General features: G+C 42.5%; 1 protein-coding gene across 1 annotated transcript; it reads right to left on the bottom strand.

Moving 5' to 3' along the window:
* Positions 1-456: 456 nt before the first annotated feature.
* LOC116705651 (inactive pancreatic lipase-related protein 1) lies at positions 457-15,544 on the bottom strand. Its single transcript, XM_032542014.1, has 12 exons — positions 15,428-15,544; positions 14,668-14,819; positions 13,671-13,792; positions 12,846-12,978; positions 11,638-11,746; positions 11,200-11,319; positions 10,474-10,590; positions 7,759-7,877; positions 5,448-5,577; positions 5,073-5,185; positions 2,424-2,593; positions 457-594 (listed from the first exon to the last, which is right to left on the bottom strand). Exons 1-12 carry the CDS (start codon positions 15,540-15,542, stop codon positions 531-533), a joined length of 1,464 nt encoding a protein of 487 aa, XP_032397905.1. The 5' UTR covers positions 15,543-15,544; the 3' UTR covers positions 457-530.
* Between the last annotated feature and the right edge of the window lie 1,152 nt (positions 15,545-16,696).

The raw sequence follows: 16,696 nt of genomic DNA, 5'->3' as shown, positions 1-16,696 counted from the left end.
CGATTCATACACACACTAATTGCAATATACTAAGCCACAGGTGTGGGAAATAATCTTTAATTGCCATTTTTTCACCTGTGTGTGTCACTTTGTGTGCCCGTAACAAGGCCTTTGGGTTATTTTAGTGGTTTTTTTACCGAACTTCAAATAATTTGATGAACAAGTGGATGGAAACTTATCTAGAGTATTTCTTTTACTTCATATACAGTATATGTTTTGCATTAAGGCTACAACTTACAGCTTTAAATGTTTCCTTCTTTCAGAATTCCTAATCTCTCAGGTCAGTACAACCATTCTGTAGGAAACCTAGTTCAGGTTTTCATGACTTCATCAGCACCACCTTTCCTTTCTAATCTGTTTCTTTAGTCATGTGACCTTTCATCATGCTCCCTACACTGTCTGATCTTCCTGTAACACTTTAACATCCACCACAAGGGACTGAATGACAGGGACAAAGAGGTTTGAATGCTACAACTTTATTGAAAAACCCTAAATAACCCTGAGTAACATGTGACAGTGGCTGGTAACGCTTAGCATGGGAGCACGTGCTGGATCGTATCCTCCGCCACCCTCTCTATTCCACAGAAGAAGACACTGTGCAAGAAGAAAGGGAGACAAAAAGAGAAAGAGACAGAGTGAGACATTATGGAAGGCCATGTGAATTAAGATTTTGGTTAATGTATTAATTGTATTGTACTGTAAATGAGGAGGTTTAACATCACAGTCTCACTGAGGAATACATTCTAATATGCAATTTGAAATCTGTGTGGGCTGTCAAGCCAAATTAACACAAATAATTCCAAAAGTAATAAATAACTCTGGAACTAAAGTTTTTTTCTTACAGTTATAAAGAGTCTCCCCCCCCCCCAGCCTCACCATCCAGAGCACTAATGCCAGTCTCTTGCTGCCCTCTAGTGGCTAAAGACAGTCCATGACACGTACTCCAGCAGTAGTACAGGGAATTGGCCAGCTCTGTTCTTCAGGTCTTATTAATATCTACATTTACATCAACCATGCTCTGTTCGTGGTCCTGCAAACCCAACTTTACCCCCCCCAAAAAAACATGTTTTATCACTTTGGTATCATTTTATGAGAACTGCTTACACTTGATGTTGTACTGATGACACGTTCACTGTTGTAATGTAACACAGTACTGTACTGAAGTAGACTTCACGTTTCTGTACTTTCCTTTGTTATTTATATTTCTAGAAAATTTTACTTTTACTCCATTACATTTCCTAAATAAAATGTATACTTTTCCTCCACTGCATTTCCCCTCAGCATCTTTGTTACTCGTCAGTTACCACAAAATCAAATCAGAAGAAATATGTTACACTGGAAAAATGCAGGGCTGGCGAATCATTGCTCCTAGATGTTAAGGTAAAACACGCTCCATTCTAGTTGCTGACCTAATGCCTGCTTGTTGCCAAGCGGCATAAAAAAACATAGTCCAACACTAAAGAAGAAGAGGAGGAAGCACAATGACTCATAGTGTCATGGGTGTACCTCCTGCAGGCCCTGCCGCCATGGTAACAGACAATGACCACCCCGACGACAGCGGTAATGAAGATGTGTGATCACGGAAGACTTGTATCACGTGGGCGCGACAGGGTTGTTGTCATTTCTTAGAATTCCTCATGGGAGGGGGGGGGGGGAGAGACAGAAACTACGCACTATAGCTTCTTTATGTGACTTTTAAGTGATATTCTGAAAGGTGACCTTAACTTCTACCAAAGTCATTTTCTGGTAAGATACTTGTACTATTACCTAAAGTTTTACTTTCAAGTACTTCATACAAGGCTGGATATGTTGTAAGACACAGACAATGACTTCTGTTGAGCTGTAAAACTCTCACTCACCTTTCAGACTGCTGTCTTCTATGGAATTCCATTTGAATCAATATTAATTGAATTAATTAATACATTAAGAAATAAATATGCCTATGAAATACAGTATATCCTAAAATAAATCAATAATGTGGCACTATATATAAATATATACATATGGCGTGGCTATCTAAAAAAACAGCTAAAACAACTTAAAGTAAAACCTATTTATTCACTACTTTGTATATTGACTCATTTGTATATTTATATTCACATTTATTCATATATGTATTGCCTCAGTTATTTATTTCAGGATGTATTTCAAAGGAAAATGGGTTTATTTATTTAATATGGAATAGAATGGCATTCCATAGTCTCCAGGCAACAAGTCGCCTCGTGAGATGTCAGAATGAGACGTCATCGCAACCTCCATAATGTAGTCAGACATTATTATAATACCAATCTAAGCCTGTTAGATAACAAGCTCTTTTAGTACTTTAGGTGTAATACTGCATGTAATACATATCAGAATCACAGCTCAAAATGTAATCCAAATGGTTGTCATAAAAAGCATTATTTATTATTGGACAAACTTACATCTGGTTATCTCTTCCCCTCTGCAGCTCCACCTTGGATGCACCGTACTTGGGTCTCAAGGGGTTAAGGATGTGGTTGTTCCACCGAAACCTCACCTCTGTAGCCTCACCGATGTCCACCTCCGCGTCGATCAGCATCTCGTAGGTCCGCCCAGGCTTCAGTGTACCACTGGACACAATCACAACAGACACACAATAATAGAATACAAAAGTATTTAAGGCATTGCACTTTCATTGCAGTTACTACATACCCGTACTATACAGTAAACAAACTACTTTTCCCTTTGTGGTCAACCACTCCAGCAGACCAAATGTCTGTGTCATGATAAACACTACATGCTTTTTTATTGGTTTCATCTGGTTTGTGTATCACTCTTTTCTGTGAAATTTGATCCGTGTGAACAAAAGGCCAAAAAGCTCAATTCCAGCTGCTGAACTGGTGTGTTGCAGATTGACTAAAATCAGATTTGAAAAACTCAGAAATGTCTTTTTCCAGAAATCATGACCCAGTTACTGAGCAGTTAAATATAGGAACTATTTTCTTATACATGGATGGTGGGTGTACTTTACACTGGCCAACTCACACTAAAACAATCGAGATTGACATTTAGCACTACAGGCAAGAGGAAACATATGTATTTTTGATTTTGAGCTAAACTGTCTCTTTAACAACAAAATCAAATCTCTAAATACTTCTTACTATTTAATATATTATTCTGTTTTTTATGAACGCAAGAAACAAGCCATTGTACAGAGCCCTTTGTCAATCAGCTGCTCCCTCCCCCAGATTACATGGCCAGTGCCATCTCAGGGCCCTCGGTTCTTGAGGCCAAAGGCTTCCAGTCCATTGGTGGGGTCTTAAATAGTCCACATCAACGACGTTTCACTCCCGAGAGTTTTTAGGTGCCTTCCTCTGTCTCTGTGTTGGCGTTCTAACCTCTGGTGGATTTCTGAGGACTATGGTTACCTAGTCCTCAGATCTCTGCAGGGTAAATCCAGACAGCTAGCTAGACTATCTGTCCAATCTGAGGACTATGGTTACCTGGTCCTCAGATCTCTGCAGGGTAAATCCAGACAGCTAGCTAGACTATCTGTCCAATCTGAGGACTATGGTTACCTGGTCCTCAGGTCTCTGCAGGGTAAATCCAGACAGCTAGCTAGACTATCTGTCCAATCTGAGGACTATGGTTACCTGGTCCTCAGATCTCTGCAGGGTAAATCCAGACAGCTAGCTAGACTATCTGTCCAATCTGAGGACTATGGTTACCTGGTCCTCAAGTCTCTGCAGGGTAAATCCAGACAGCTAGCTAGACTATCTGTCCAATCTGAGGACTATGGTTACCTGGTCCTCAGGTCTCTGCAGGGTAAATCCAGACAGCTATCTAGACTATCTATCCAATCTGAGGACTATGGTTACCTGGTCCTCAGGTCTCTGCAGGGTAAATCCAGACAGCTAGCTAGACTATCTGTCCAATCTGAGGACTATGGTTACCTGGTCCTCAGGTCTCTGCAGGGTAAATCCAGACAGCTAGCTAGACTATCTGTCCAATCTGAGGACTATGGTTACCTGGTCCTCAGGTCTCTGCAGGGTAAATCCAGACAGCTAGCTAGACTATCTGTCCAATCTGAGGACTATGGTTACCTGGTCCTCAGGTCTCTGCAGGGTAAATCCAGACAGCTAGCTAGACTATCTGTCCAATCTGAGGACTATGGTTACCTGGTCCTCAGGTCTCTGCAGGGTAAATCCAGACAGCTAGCTAGACTATCTGTCCAATCTGAGGACTATGGTTACCTGGTCCTCAGATCTCTGCAGGGTAAATCCAGACAGCTAGCTAGACTATCTGTCCAATCTGAGGACTATGGTTACCTGGTCCTCAGGTCTCTGCAGGGTAAATCCAGACAGCTAGCTAGACTATCTGTCCAATCTGAGTTTTCTGTTGACAACTAAAACTACTTCTGAACGTACACATGTTCCACCAGAACAACTTCTGGAACACCTGAGACTATTTAGCAGAGGCACCGTGGCTCCATCCAGCACTTAGCGCTGCCCTACACGATTGTGATTGGTTTTAAGAAATGCCGATAAACCAGAGCATGTTTTTCTCCCATCCCAGAATGCTGTGTGAACTAGCCAGACCCTCCTCCACAGTGCTGGCAAGGAAGAGTTGGCAATGCAAAAAAAAAATACATGTGGTCACAGTAACAGGGAGGAGGTAAGAGTGGAGCCAAACAGATGTGCTGCATACCGCATTCATGTTTGATCCTCTCTGCCAGTCACACTCTGGTTTACAGCCCATTCCAGGATGGTGTCACCTTCCCTTCAAGTCTTTCCTCCCTAGAGGACTTCTTTTCCTCATGGAGGTGAAAGGTTAGTCCCGCCATGCACATGCTCACGTGTCCCTTTCTGGTTAGCCTGGACTATACCAGTATGAAGCATAGGGCTGTGTCACACATCACAGCGTTTATTACCTAAGATAATTTGCTAGACAGTTTTTAGTAAAACCCCTTGCTGTGTTCCACAGAATTCAATTCAATTTCCATTAGTGTCAAATCACAACAGGAGTTATCTCAGGACACTTTACAGATAAAGTAGTTCCAGACCACACTCCATTCTTTACAAAGACCCAGCGTTGTTACAGTGTTCTTACTAATGAAGCTTGTACTCATTGGTGCTCTTATTGTCTCCAGCGAGTGCCACATACAAGAAGCCAGGGTTAGGCCAGCTGGGACCGTCTAGGGTTAACTTCACTTTGTAGCTGTAACCTAGAAATGGAAAGAAATAGTAGGCAATCACATCATTTATTATTTACTATATCTTGTACATTCTATGTGTGTGCTGTATGTGTATCGATCTATCTTCTACTGAGCTGAAAGTATGAAAACCACAAAAACTGGAGACACCCATTTTTCTCTGGACAGTATTCATTTGCAAATATTTCAGTTCTTTCCAGTAAAATCAACTGCGTGCGTTCTTACAACCCTTGAGTAAGTAAGTCCCACTTCCAAGGAATGGCAGGGTACTCACGGCCAAAGGGCTCTGAACTGCCCGTGTTGAGGAAGTACTTTGTCTCTGAAATGCCATTAGTCACATTGAACCTGTCAGCATAGTAGCCCATCTGAGGACATGTGTCGTCTCCACATGGGAAACACTTTCCCTGTGGAGACAAGGACATGGTGAAGTGTGAAAAATGAGCTCACCCTGTGATCGAGTGTGTGATTCTTTATCTGCAAATGAACAGTCAGGCAAAAGTGACAACACAAAAAGATTTTCCCCCCCTATACATCTTAAAATCTTGCAGATTGCCACCTTATAAATGTGAAGGTGGAGAATGACACTGGTTTTGCAATAAGTTACTGTGTGGGAACAGGCTGACTTTGTGGCTGTTGGCTATGGGAATAACACCAGAGAGCGTTTACGAGGTGAACGACAAGGAGGTGCTGTCATCTCTCAACAGGGACACAGTCATATGAGGTCATGCCCGGCGCTCCCTCGGCCTCCTTTGATCAGGACATGTATCCAAAGCAGGGATAAACTGTCATTAACACCAACAGCTGCAGATACAAGCCCTCCCCATGGAGGACATGAGGGAAGCCCATTTACTTCGCCCCATCAGCTGCAAAAAAAATCCAATTTTGCCGAATCAACTTCTGAAACCAAATAAATGGTTCACAGCCATATCAGTGTCATACAGCAACAGGTGGCAGTCCCATACATATGCTGGGATGGTGGAGCTATGGGCCCCTTCTCCTTCTTTTTGAATTGAGGACATAAAATGCCTCCCAGAGCCCTGATCTGTGGCCCGTACCACCAGAAGCTTTGCTGGGATCACTTGAGCTGCTCGAGACACTATTTTTATGTACAAAACCAGCTAACTTTATACTTCTCTTTAGGCATCTGTAACACAGACCATAATTCTGTTTTTCACATTTCAGGGGACCACTAAAAGAGACTTCAGATACAGTACTAGGGACCACTAAGGCCTATATAAAAGAGACTTCCGATACAGTATTAGGGGACAACTAAGGTCTATATAAAGAGACTTCAGATACAGTATTAGGGGACCACTAAGGTCTATATAAAAGAGACTTCAGATACAGTATTAGGGACCACTGAGGTCTATATAAAGATACTTCAGATACAGTATTAGGGGACCACTAAGGCCTATATAAAAGAGACTTCAGATACAGTACTAGGGGACCACTAAGGTCTATATAAACGAGACTTCAGATACAGTATTAGGGGACCACTAAGGTCTATATAAAGAGACTTCAGATACAGTATTAGGGGACCACTAAGGTCTATATAAAAGAGACTTCAGATACAGTATTAGGGACCACTGAGGTCTATATAAAAGAGACTTCAGATACAGTATTAGGGGACCACTAAGGTCTATATAAAAGAGACTTCAGATAGAGTATTAGGGACCACTAAGGTCTATATAAAAGAGACTTCAGATACAGTATTAGGGGACAACTAAGGTCTATATAAAAGAGACTTCAGATACAGTATTAGGGGACCACTAAGGTCTATATAAAAGAGACTTCAGATGCAGTATTAGGGGACCACTAAGGTCTTTCTAAAAGAGACTTCAGATACAGTATTAGGGGACCACTAAGGTCTATATAAAAGAGACTTCAGATACAGTATTAGGGACCACTAAGGTCTATATAAAGAGACTTCAGATACAGTATTAGGGACCACTAAGGTCTATATAAAGAGACTTCAGATACAGTATTAGGGGACCACTAAGGTCTATTTAAAAGAGACTTCAGATACAGTATTAGGGGACCACTAAGGTCTATATAAAGATACTTCAGATACAGTATTAGGGACCACTAAGGTCTATATAAAGAGACTTCAGATACAGTATTTGGGGACCACTAAGGTCTATATAAAGAGACTTCAGATACAGTATTAGGGGACCACTAAGGTCTATATAAAAGCATCTAAAGAGCTCCATGTCATGGGACCTTTAAAAAGACCTTGAATATGCACCAACTAAACAAGATAAGTCGATCTAAGTCGGTAGAATGCACAATTAACTGTTGTCTCATTTGCAGGGTGGTGATGGTGCAGTGGATATGACACATGCTTTTTGTGTGGGAGATCAGGGTTCGATTCCCACTGTGATACATAAACCAGTGTGCCCCTGAGCAAGACACTTTACCCCTAGTTGCTCCAGAGGCGTGAGACCTCTGACATATATAGCAATTGTAAGTTGCTTTGGATAAAAGCTTCAGCTAAATGACACGGAATGTACTGTAATACAAAGAATTATCCACTTGAACAGGCACTAGTGGAACTTTAAAACTCTTCGTTAAAACCAAAGACTTCCAGCAGCAAAACTATCCTTGTTAGGGCAGGGGTACGCTACAAAACCTTGGCGTTTACGAAGGCTCTCGCTGTAGTACTCGTAGGCCCGGGCGTGGTTGCAGGCATCAAACCTCTTGGTGCCTGGCAAAAGGAACAGATGATGACAGGGAGGAGGAGAAGAAGTGAGAGGGGCATGGTATTAAAAGAGGGAACGGTAAGGAGGAATCAGTGAAGAGATGTGAATGTAGATCTGAGTCTTGTATTACAGATAGCTGAGTAGGAGCTCATGACCGTCTGACCAGAGTCATTATGGCTGAGACAAAGATCTGGGTGTTTAGGAGACTGAGAAAGACAATAACATTAAAACTTATTGACATGTCCTCCTACAATTTTGAATGAAATCAAAATAAGTTTAAGAAGAAGTTACACTTTTGAAAGTCAGCACCAGTAAACCACGAATAAGGAGAATCTTAGTCCGAGTAAGATTGTGTGAACATTGAGTATGTTTCTATGCAGGGCCTGAAATTAACCCCGCCCACCCGCCAAATGCAGGTGAATTTTGCAATTGGCGGGTAACACTGTCAATCTACCTGCCACATTGACAGATAGCCAATGAGAATTGAGTGATTCAGACGCGTAAGTATCGGTAAGCAGGGTACGCAGTTGCTTACTGGCCCTGACCAATCAGGGGCCTGCATCACTGGAACACATTGATAACTTCAGGCCCTGTTTATGTGGACACCAATATTCCACTTCCAATTATTCCAAATAAGACAATATTCCAAATGTAATATAAGTCATGTAAACAGCGTATTTCGTTTAGAAACTCAGAATACATTTTTTTCCTGAATTTTTCTGATTAATGTGTGATATTCTGGTAGTTTTCTGGTTTTAGAAGCATTCTTTGGACATGTATACAATGCATTCGGAACATGCGTCTTAATCTGAGTTTTAAGGCCTCTTGCCTGTTAACAGCTTACAGTCAGCTCTGTGCGTTGCTATGGTTACTGCAAACCAACCAACCAGGCAACAGTTTGCAGGGCTGCAGACCAGGTAAGAAGGAAGAAACTGCTACTTTTAAACATTCCACTTGGATATCAACAGGTTTTTGGATATGCGCAGACATCGCTACGCCAACCCTCTCAAGAAGATGGCTGAAGGAACGAAAGAGGGACGCAGTGGTCACATGGTGCAACAAGTCGGCCAGCAGTGGAAAACTTTCATAAGGGTAGAAGCTTTTGCAGAATAAGGGCAGAAAAAGGAATATAATGTAACATAATAATGTAATATAACATAGTCAGTGTCAGGGAGAGGCAGACGGAGAAAGAGGTCACAGCCTCTGTTTTCTCTTCCAGAACAGGGCAAACACCAGGCGCTCCAAGACCTCCAGCTATGCAGCCCTGGCTCCGACTCTCCCTCTCTTATCTATAGGATCAAAAGTGGCAGATTTAGCTGTGGCAACTCCGCCCCCCACCCCACCCCCCCCACCCCCTGCGACCCAGGCATGGCACCAATTCTGCTACTTGAGCCTCGCTACTCAGCGGCACATTTCAAAAGAAGGCCGTCGTCATCCATATTAGAAAATATTTGCTCAGATAGGTCCAGCGGGAATAACTCCTGCCTGGGGTTTCTTTACGATTTTTCCATTGGGACAACTCCAATATTCCAGGGGGCGTCTGCATTGTATGTTGCATGGTTGAAAAATTAGGATGTATGAGTCATTGTTTTATGTATAGGAGGGGTGTCTGTGACAAAGCCTTTAGACTTGAGAAGACTGGAAGTGTGGTGTATATCAAAAAAGTATATCAAAGGTCACTTTGCAGTCTAATACCCCAATAGTAGGCTCCTTAGGAAATCCTTCCTTCATGAAGGCTCTGATGTTGATTTATAGAGTGGTGATGATTCAACTGTTTTCATTTTGGAGGATGTAGTTTGTGATGCTGAATTGCAATTCTATTGTTTTTTTTGTATTTTAACAGAAACACCTCTTTGTATAATTCAAAACTCTTTAACACTACCTCAAAGTACATCCTCTGAAATAATAATGCAGATCCTTATCAGGACCTGGGAGCCTGAGCAGTATCTTAGCTGTTCCTGGAGTTTGCTGGAGCCACTGTCCCAGTTTGGGGGTTACAGCCCCGAGTGCTCCGATTACCCCTGAAACCACTGCTGCCTTCACTTTCTGCACCTTCTCTAGCTCCACCTTGGCCCTTGGTACCGGCCACCCCTCTCTGTTACCCTCTGCTACGCCTTCTATGTCCTGCTACCCCCTGCAGTGCCCTGCTACACCGTGCTGCACCCTGTAACGCCCTGCAGTGCCCTGCTACGCCATGAACTACTACAACTACTATTTTCAATTACTTATTTTTATTATTATTATTTACTATTATCTTTATTTGGGATTATAAATACCCAACCGGCCCCATCAGAGACCACCTACCAAGAGCCTGGGTCTGTCCCAGGTTTCTTCTGTGGTCTAGAGACCTGCTCTATCTGTAAATTATAGAGTGTGGTGTAAACCTGCTCTATCTGTAAATTATAGAGTGGTCTAGACCTGCTCTATCTGTAAATTATAGAGAGGTCTAGACCTGCTCTATCTGTAAATTATAGAGTGGTCTAGACCTGCTCTATCTGTAAATTATAGAGAGGTCTAGACCTGCTCTATCTGAAAAGTGTCCTGAGAAACCTCTTGTTATGAATTGATACTAAAGTGTGTCGATGTATGGATTTATCTTACCCTCCCAGATGGCGTCCAAGCTAGAGGGAAGGCCTTTGTTGGCGGAGCAGCCGGGCATCAGCTCCCCCCCGTTGGGGTAGAAGTCAACATGGCCCACAGACTGAGACATGCCCAGACCTGGGAGGAGGAAAACAGAAACCACTTTTTGTACAGAGACAAACAATTTCTTATTCAGATTTCACTAACATTTGATAAAGGTGATAATTCCTCAGTTCCCTTATATTCACCTTTTTTAAAATAGCATACAGATAGGAAATTAAAACTGACTTTGTTTTGAAGAGCACTTTTGAGAGTTTTTATATTTTTTTCTGTAAGTGATGTCAATCAATAAATCAGAACTCAATTATATAGCACTTTTCATACGTGTAAAGCTAGCACAAAGTCCATCAAACAAATCCACGCCCCCCCCCCCCCCCCCCCCCCCCACACACACACACCACACACACACACAATATTCATCCCCCCTGGCCCTATTCAGCCACCCACCCACCCACCACTTAATCAAAAAAAATCATTATAAACAGGAACAAGCTCAAACATTTGGACTAGGGTTTTAGAAAGAAGAAGGGAAGACGACCCATTCTCTCTGGCAACTCCTTACATCAGTGTCTCTGAGCATCAGATATCAAGATCCCCCTTTAATGTCTGTGTCACTGCCCCATGTGTGTCAGGTGCAGATGTGAGCCGAGTGCAGATGTGAGCCTAAAGGAGACTTTTGACGTGTACCAAGTTTGGACTTGAAAGGACTTCCGTCAGTGTGAATGACGTCCACAAAGGCGGCGTCGCTGGTGTCCAGGCGTACGGAGACATCAGTGTCCTGGAAGTAAGGTTCAGTGGGGTCTAGTCCTGAGCAGAGAGAGGAAGGTGTTAACCACAGATCACCTTCTGACCCTCCTACTGTCCTCCAGCACATTTTTATGAAATAATCAACATGTACAGGGACACAGGATTGTAGAAACGCAGCTGTTAAAAAATATATAGGTTAAATACAGGCTCTTGGTGGGCGGTTGTCTACATTGGGGCTTGGGGGGGGGCAATAATAGTCACAATGAAGATAATGGAACTAGTAGTATTAGCAGTAGTTGGTGGTGTAGCAGGGCACTGCAGGGCGTAGCAGGGTGTAGCAGTACATACAGTAGCATTATCAGAGGACAGCAGGTGTACCTGTGATGCGAGCGAGGCCAGGTGTCCTGCTGCCGGCGTCTCCTGCAGCGTGAGCTCCAACGCTGTGTCCGATGATGTGGAACTTATCACTCGTTTGGGTGAAGTTGACCTGTGTTACACAACTTGTTACATTCAAACCTTCTTTATCTATCGTACAAAAACAACACATTATGTCCTTCAACCACAGTGTGTACGTGAGAATGTCCTCCCAGCACCCAGGTGTGTCCGCCTCGGCCCTCCCCCCCCATGTTGCGTAATACGACTCACTGGAGGCAGTGATATGAAAACACTGGAATACTCCTTTATTGGAACCTGACCTGAACAGTTAGGGGAAAATTCATGTATCCTGTCTTTGGATTGAAATGGAACATAGGTATCAGTTTACAGCTTACTTTGTCCACTAGAGATGTACTGTAGGTCCAGGATGTTCAGCCTAGCTGGGGACAAAGACTGGAAGCAGTGGGACACTACCATGGAAACTGCTAGCATAGCAAAAGGAGAAATAAACATTGACAGTATCTCTGTACTAGGAATCAGCCATGGTGGAATCTAACTAAGTCTTGTACTCAGTCCAAATGTTGAGGTACTTGTACTTTACTTGAGTATTTTCTTTTCATGTCACTTTCTACTTCTACTCCGCTACATTTCAGAGAGAAATATTCTACTTTTTACTCCTCTACATTCATCTGACAGCTTTAGTTACTAGTTACTTTAGTTACTCCACTACATTCATCTGACAGATTTAGCTACTTGTTCCTTTAGTTACTAGTTCCTTTCCACATTAGGATTCCTGCACACTAAACACATGTAGTTTATATAATCTGAAGTTTATTATAAAGTAACCTAGCAACAATATAACGGCTCCAGGTCCAGCTGAGATGATGATGTCATTAAACACACAGCTGGTTGGATCTTTTACTCTTTCTAACATGTTTTAATACTTTAACTGCATTTTTTTTGATGACACAGTTTTACTTAAGTAAAATTTTAGTATTTCTACATATTAGTATACGTATTAGTACTTTTACTGAAATAAAGGATCTGAATACTTCTTCCACCCCTGGGAATCAGACAGCAACAAAGCGTATTTCCCCAAAATGTCTCTCCCTTTGAGAAGGAATACTCATAGTATAGGCATACCTGCAGTATTCCAGTGAGGTTTAATGAGGTATATGAGGTATATGAGTATATAATGAGGCTGTATTCACCTTGAGGAATTGGATCATGAAAGCCACCTGGGCCCCCAGCACTCTGGCGTTATTGGCCGCCTGGGCATACTGCGTCTTCACACCTTTCTTCCACTCCACAGCAATGCAGTTCACATTCTCAACCTTCAGCATCGTCTGGAAACAGCAACACGGTAGTCAACACTAATTGTAGGGAATTTAGAATTAAAGGGTAATTTCCCCCAATTTCCAAAAGTGTATTTTCTTACTTACATGTAGCTCCAATCCAACACATTCCCACCCCCATCATGGTAAAAAGTGACGCTTGGTCAGGTGCCTTTGGCGTTTAGTACTGATGCAAAAAAGCTCCTTTAGCGTCATATTTAGACACGCTTGGTCGGGACTATTGGCGTCACTTTTTGTCTAGCCCGTTGGGATATACATTTAACTGGCATGCAGCACAAGAATGGGAAATGTTCCCGGGTCTTCTGGGTAAACAAAGTCCTGTGTTTGATCCATCCACCAATGTCCAGTGGCACCAAACTTCTTATGCAGATTTGAGGTCTTTCATACTACTCTCTACTCTCTTAATATTACATCATCTTATAGCACCACGTTCACTAGAGACGCTAAAGGAGGATTTTTGCGTTGGTATCTGACGCTGAGAGACACTGACCCAATCACAATGTTTGTTTGCAATATCTCCCGGCTAAAACACTCTTGTGTCTTGTACATACATTTTTATAGCGCTGAGCAAACGGGGATAAGGAACAACTGGATTCTCCATCTAAGATGCATGTTTAATGCAAAAATCTGGAAACACTGGACCTGAACATCCATGAAGGAGTTTTCAACTTGTGCCTTCTTACCTTACACATCTCCTGGGGCCAGTCCTCATCGTCTGCCTTCAAATAACCAGGAATGATGAATCGAGTCTTTCTCGTCTTGCCGTAGTTTGATGCATGGATGGTTTCGTCAGTCTTGATCTCCTGACAGTTTGAAAAACAAAGATGAGTACACTGAAGTTTAAAGGATAGGTTTACAAGTCTGTCTCAACACAAGACTCACATGCCCAACTAGACCGGCTAGTGCACACAACATTCTGGGATGGGAGAAAAAGGTCCTCTGGTTTATCGGCATTTCTTTAAACCAATCACAATCATCTTGGGCGGGGCTAAGCTCCGGATGGAGCCATGGTGCCTCTGCTAAATAGTCTCAGGAAGGAACTTGTTCTGGTGGAACATGTATACGTTCAGAAGTAGTTTTAGTTGTCAATAGAAAACTCTGACTGGACAGATAGTCTAGCTAGCTGTCTGGATTTACCCTGCAGAGATCTGAGGACCAGGTAACCATAGTCCTCAGATTGGACAGATAGTCTAGCTAGCTGTCTGGATTTACCCTGCAGAGACCTGAGGACCAGGTAACCATAGTCCTCAGATTGGACAGATAGTCTAGCTAGTTGTCTGGATTTACCCTGCAGAGACCTGAGGACCAGGTAACCATAGTCCTCAGATTGGACAGATAGTCTATCTAGCTGTCTGGATTTACCCTGCAGAGATCTGAGGACCAGGTAACCATAGTCCTCAGATTGGACCGATAGTCTTGCTAGCTGTCTGGATTTACCCTGCAGAGATCTGAGGACCAGGTAACCATAGTCCTCAGTACAAAGGAAGAGGAAGGGGACGGACATCGGCAAAGAGACATGCAGAAGAGACTGAGGGATTTCCTGTGCCACTGGAGCTGACCCGGGAGTAGAGTGCCGTGGAAATAGACTAACGATCACTGTTTAGTTGGTCCCCACAGTGGACACACACACAACAACTCCTTGTTATCTGTGACCAAGCCAAATCAAACCTTCTCTTGCCTGGTAGTAGCGGTTCTTCTGGGTGAAGAGGAGGAAGCGGGTGCCAATCGCGTCTGGCTGCCAGGGCAGGACGGACACTGGTCTCTGCTCAGTGCCCCCCCAGGGAGGCAGGTCGCTAAAGCAACCCAGCTCATTAAAACAGACCTCGGCCGCTGTGGACATGGAGAACACACCACCATCACTCTCCCATGTACAGGGACTTCACAATAGCGCTCATGCAGTTTTGATATCTCAGATAAAAAAATATTATTTACGTTGTATTTTTCATTTTACCTTTATTTAAAGAGGAAAAGACTCATTGAGATCAACGTTCTCTTTTTCAAGAGAGTCCTGGCCAAGACAGGCAGCAGTACAGCCCAAGGCCGGCACTTAGGGTTCAACATTGGGGGGGGGTTGAGATCTCCAACTATCTTGCGTGGCAATTGGTTTCATCATTGAGGGAACAAATTCTAATTGGTGGGTCTTGGGGTCCCCCCATGGTGCTAATGTCTTCATTTATGTAATGTTGTTATTGTTTAAAACCACGTAAAAATAAATGATATTGAAAACATCAAACCCGTTCCAATATGTGTTTTTAAAAAGGTTAGTATTTTTCTTTCATCAATATGAGAAGTTATTTAAGGGTGGGTTACACTGGCACTTTTTTGATTACGGAAATTTGCAACACCCTGACCTCTGAACTGATATTTTATCCCTACGACCTCTGTACGTTATTTTGCCATTTCAGTAAAACTGAATCCAGAAATAAAAGTTGACTTACCGTATGATATGCCAATGAGGAAGCAGAGCAGACTCCACATGTGTGACATCTGTGAACATAAAGTCTCATGACGATGTCTAATTGTGTAGAAGTGAAACAAAGTGAACAGGATCATGCGGTGGACTTACCTTGAGGCCAGACCAGAAGGTAGTGGACCACCTCTGGACTATACTTTGAACACCCCAACCAGATGCCTTTTGCCCACGTGACAGTGGGAAACACACAGGTGAAAAACAGACATTTAATAGGTCAAGAAAAGGTCATTTAATAGTTAACGTTTGCGCCGGCATGATGCCTTCATGTGCGGTCCAGAAGTCTGTAGGAATAATCTGAGTGATCACCACAGCTCAGGTCTACAGAGCACACAGTCCGCCTCGCTGGGACCCAGCTGATATCAGCACTGGGAAAACAAGGACCGCCATGTGTCAGAGGCTGGATATTTAGACTTCACATTCAGCTCTGGCTAGCTGCGTTTCACCTGAGAAACAGTCACATGGTCCACATAGGAACTACATGTGGGTTTGGAAAACAGAGACTGGATTGTGTAGCACCAAAACATTTTTTGAACTCTTTTTTAAAATGATTTTTTTTTTTACAGTATTAACAGAAAGAAAACAATTTATAGAAAAAAATCCCCAGCTGACCTCCCACTCTAAAGATAGACACAACCACGCAGCACACATCTGGAACTACATTTAGAGAAGAGATAAGTTGTGGGTGTACACCACAGATGCCACATATGAATTTATTAATATCACATACAGTGTGTGTTGGTCAGTTTGTGTGCTTGACAATCCCATCTTGAAATATATCTTTATATGTAGATAAAACAGAGGTTGACAAAGATGCCTTTTGGAGACATCAATCAGATTAATCAGTGTAGCAAGACCTGGAGCAGGCCATGCTGGGCCCTTCTGTTGATAGAAGATGATTGTGGATTACAGAATTATTCAGTATTGCTGGAGTTAAATACATTTAATTATACTTTAAAGAACAGTTGGCTGTGATTATTTGTGTACTGTATGGCAGCTGGTTGTGCAGGACAGGGCTTGGATTTCACTACTTCACTGTTCACTTTATACATAGATAGATAGATATCTATATATATATAGATAGAAAGATAGATAGACAGACAGATAGATAGATAGATAGATAGATAGATAGATAGATAGATAGATAGATAGACAGACAGATAGATAGATAGATAGATAGACAGACAGATAGATAGATAGATAGATAGATAGATAGATAGATAGATAGATAGATAGA

This window comes from Etheostoma spectabile, chromosome 17 (assembly GCF_008692095.1).
Source record: "Etheostoma spectabile isolate EspeVRDwgs_2016 chromosome 17, UIUC_Espe_1.0, whole genome shotgun sequence".
NCBI classification, from domain to species: domain Eukaryota; kingdom Metazoa; phylum Chordata; class Actinopteri; order Perciformes; family Percidae; genus Etheostoma; species Etheostoma spectabile.
The sequence above is the reverse complement of the archived record's forward strand: the minus strand, read 5'-3'. Positions and strand labels throughout refer to the sequence as shown.

Excerpts from the sequence above, each read along its gene's own strand:
- LOC116705651 (XM_032542014.1), bottom strand. The coding sequence starts at position 15,542 with ATGATCCTGTTCACTTTGTTTCACTTCTACACAATTAGACATCGTCAT. Across the intron at positions 13,793-14,667 it reads AGAAGAACCGCTACTACCAG|GAGATCAAGACTGACGAAAC; the intron begins GCAAGAGAAGGT and ends TCAAACTGTCAG. Across the intron at positions 5,186-5,447 it reads CAGTTCAGAGCCCTTTGGCC|GTTACAGCTACAAAGTGAAG; the intron begins GTGAGTACCCTG and ends TTCCATTTCTAG.